We start from the raw sequence: 3312 nt of genomic DNA, 5'->3' as shown, positions 1-3312 counted from the left end.
CGGGTCCGGCGGGTAACGGGCGGCGGCGGCGGCGATGGTGGTGTGGTGGCTCCACGCGGGGCTGGGGGCGGCACAGGTTATTCACTTGTTGCGGGTCTCTCTCTGACTCCTCAGGATCATTGCCTTTCTGTACATCAGCCTGAGGTTGCCATGCATGACTCATGCCTGCTGTTTATGGTGGGAGCAAACCCTGTGGAAGAGCAAAGGGCTCGCTGGGAGAGGAAACGCAGCCGGACGGCCAAGGAGCTCCTGGAAACCGAACACAAATACCTTGAGCAGCTGGATTTGGTGGTCACAGTGAGTATTTTGGCCCTTTCTGACATGTGGGTACTTTCAGGCAGCACATACCTATTTGTGTTGTCATGAGGAAGGGTCAAGAGGAAGACTTTGATGCATACCTACTGCATGGGATGATTGCTGGGGCTGAAAGGCATCTGTAATCTCCAATAGCTTATGGTTTTGGCCCCTTGGCTTTGGTCTGTACGCAGACATAAATCTTTATTTTGATTATATAGGGAACTACCTTTAAGATGCTTGAGATGTATGAAATGCAGGGACACAGACAAGACAAAGATTATGAACAAGGTGGTGACAAACAGACGCATCTATCAATACTGAGGTAGACTATCAGTGCTGTAGTGGTGTTCCACATGTTTACAGTTGTGGTCAAAGTGAGCAAGAAGGCTTACATCTGATGATAGAGATCTTAAGGAGTCATTCACAGCATTTGATATTTTTTTGAGTTAAAGAGCATGCAACTTCTTGTTTCTACTGTGTGCCACGAATAAACTTTGAGTGACCTGTGATTTTTACCTGTTTGAAATTCTCTCTTTTTTTCTACTTAGTTCTTTGTGACAATTTTAAAGGCCAAAGGGACGCTGAAACCTGCTCTGTTGGAAACCATATTTGGACCCCTGGAATCCATATATTCGGCCAGCCAGTAAGTTAACACACTGATGTGATTCCTGTAATTATATGAGGAGGACCCTATATCGATGGAAAAGTAAGATTTCAGGAAATAAAGCTAATAGCTTATTAAACAGGCATTCACTTTTACTACTGCTAGCCTTGGTGGTACCTGCAGGTGTTTCCAGGAAGCTGCTGAACTGTATCCACATATCCAGATGTCCAGTTGCTCTCTGAATAGTGGTTTAAACCTAGTAAATCTGCTGTGTGGTGTTTTTAAGGGATGTTTTCTGTAGCTTACCCTGTGACCCCCAAGCATGTATTTGGCACACAAACTGGATATGAGTTGGAGGCTGACAAAGGACAGTCAGCATAAGAGTGAACAAGAGGGAGCTGTGAAAATTCCGTCAGTAATGTACCCGTCATGAGCAGACTTTGCTCCTTGTGCACAGTGTTCTGTCGCTTCACCTGGAGAGAGGGAATCTAGGATCAGGACTGGAAAATTTCTATCAGAATCTGGAGCTTTATGGCCACTATGCTGAGAATTTGGAGCAGGCAAATAAAACATTGAGGGTAAATATCTATTTTATTCTTCATGTTCTTTCTTCCCTCTCCTTCTCCATTCTGTCAGACAGTTACATCCTTCCCTTTTTCTTCTGTTTCTGGAATGACTAGTTCTCTTCCTTTTTCTGGGCTGCTGCTATTTTCTCAGTCTTCCACAATAGCATGGAGAAAACTTCTCTACTTATTTAGAGCTTCAAATTTTTGAAGCTTGTTTCAGGTGTTTGTATATGTATGTGCATATGCGGAGCACAGCTTTCTCAGAGAGAGTTCTGTATTTACTCCCACTCCTCTGTGGCTGGCAAACCTGGAGAGTATGCAGCGGGAACACTAGGGCACAGTGATCTATTCCTAGAGAATTATCACATGTCCTAATATTTCCCACTGCTACTAACTGTATCCCAACAATGGGATTTCCTTTTCCCTCCCTATTTTTTTTCTATGATTATAAGAAAAGTTTTTCCTTCCCACTTATCTCTCCAAATACAACCTGTCTTCCAAGAAATTTCAGAAGGATATCTGTTTATTTTAAAGTCCTGACAGCTCTATCTAGAATTTAAACCACCTGACTTCCATTTTTTGTCTATGCTTGTTCACTGCTGCAGCATTTATTAAGAACTTTCCTTCTGTTTGCATTCACACTTTCGAATTCCCAAAAGAAAAATCCATTTTGGATACTTATCTTGAGGTGATGGGAATGTGGGGCTTCATTGCTTTGTCTTGAAATGAGTGGCAAAAAGCCACAGGTGGTCTCCTGGTTTTCCTGTCTGAGATAACCTTCTTTTTTTTTCTTTATTTCCATTTGCTGAGTATACTAGCTTTATATTGCTGTGCATGTATGAAGAAGGGATGTTGCTTTTACTACCCACTGGGAAATCATGGTCAGGAGAAAGGGAATTGCTTGCCCATAGTCACAAGAGATGTTGATGTTTGTGTTTTTGACTGCATTCCCAAACTCAAAGGGTCTTAAAGAGTGCCAAGCTCTGGTGCAGACTAGAGCCTGTATTGCTTTCTGTAGTCTTAAAGCTATATGCCTTTTCTGCTGCACACAGGAGCAATTGAGGAAAAATAAGTCATTCCGACGTTTTAAGAAACTCCAGGAGGCTCGACCTCAGTTCCAAGGGAGGAAGCTGGAGGATCTGCTTCCTTTGCCCCTGCAGAGGTTAAACCAGTAAGCAAGCAATTCTGAGTCTTCAAGGTGTTTGCATGAGAGGGAGAAAAAAGAACATGAGTTTCTTGCATGCTATGAGAGGTAAAGTTGCTTAATGTGTCTCAAAATTGGATCATATCGACATCAATGAAGCAGACCTCAAGACATGCCATAAAAGTGGAATCAGTGTACATGGATGGGAGTTGATGCAGAGATGTAGCTATGTTTAGTGCTGGCTCCTAAAGCCCTTCATCTTGATCTTGGGTAGAATTGGAAGTGGAGGCTTTTCTATCATCTTGGTAAGCTACTGAAGTTAGGAGCTGAGCAAAAGCAAGCTGTCTGAAGTGCTGTAGAAGTGGTGCCCCCTGCCAGAGATGGTCTCTGCTTTTGTGGAAGTTGCTGACCTGGAGCACTGTGACTCCTCTCTTGTAGATGGTTGCTGTTAGATAGAGATGAGATTAATGAACATGGAAGAGCTTTTCTGCCTTCTCTGGTTATCAGGTCCATATGCTTTCCTCAGACTTGGTGCCTATCACAGCTGTCTGAGCCTAGACAGATCCAGTCTGGATTGCTGCATTCCTCCGTTGAGGCATCATCTCCCCTTCAAAAGGAGACAGGCTGAGTGCATGAAGTGAGTGCTGCATGCACTCAAGGGCTGCCCTTTCTTGGGGAGGGTATGTAGGTAATACACAGCA

General features: G+C 43.7%; 2 protein-coding genes across 2 annotated transcripts in view; one reads left to right on the top strand and one right to left on the bottom strand.

Annotated features, from left to right (window-relative positions):
- The window catches only part of LOC113489805 (myosin-IIIb-like), a 25309-nt gene extending 25174 nt beyond the window's left edge, over window positions 1–135 (bottom strand). Inside the window, exon 1 of the mRNA XM_026865826.1 lies at window positions 124–135. Within this exon, the coding sequence (XP_026721627.1) occupies window positions 124–135 (12 nt within the window). The remainder of the gene's footprint in view (window positions 1–123) is intronic.
- The window catches only part of ARHGEF39 (Rho guanine nucleotide exchange factor 39), a 13637-nt gene continuing 10442 nt past the window's right edge, over window positions 118–3312 (top strand). Inside the window, exons 1-4 of the mRNA XM_026865995.1 lie at window positions 118–297; window positions 846–940; window positions 1359–1479; window positions 2520–2638. Coding sequence (XP_026721796.1) covers window positions 151–297; window positions 846–940; window positions 1359–1479; window positions 2520–2638 — 482 coding nt within the window. The 5' untranslated portion in view covers window positions 118–150. The remainder of the gene's footprint in view (window positions 298–845; window positions 941–1358; window positions 1480–2519; window positions 2639–3312) is intronic.

Source organism: Athene cunicularia (genome assembly GCF_003259725.1).
Source record: "Athene cunicularia isolate RWA chromosome Z unlocalized genomic scaffold, athCun1 chrZ_part1, whole genome shotgun sequence".
Taxonomy (NCBI): Eukaryota; Metazoa; Chordata; class Aves; order Strigiformes; family Strigidae; genus Athene; species Athene cunicularia.
This window is presented reverse-complemented; position numbering and strand designations above follow the sequence as displayed.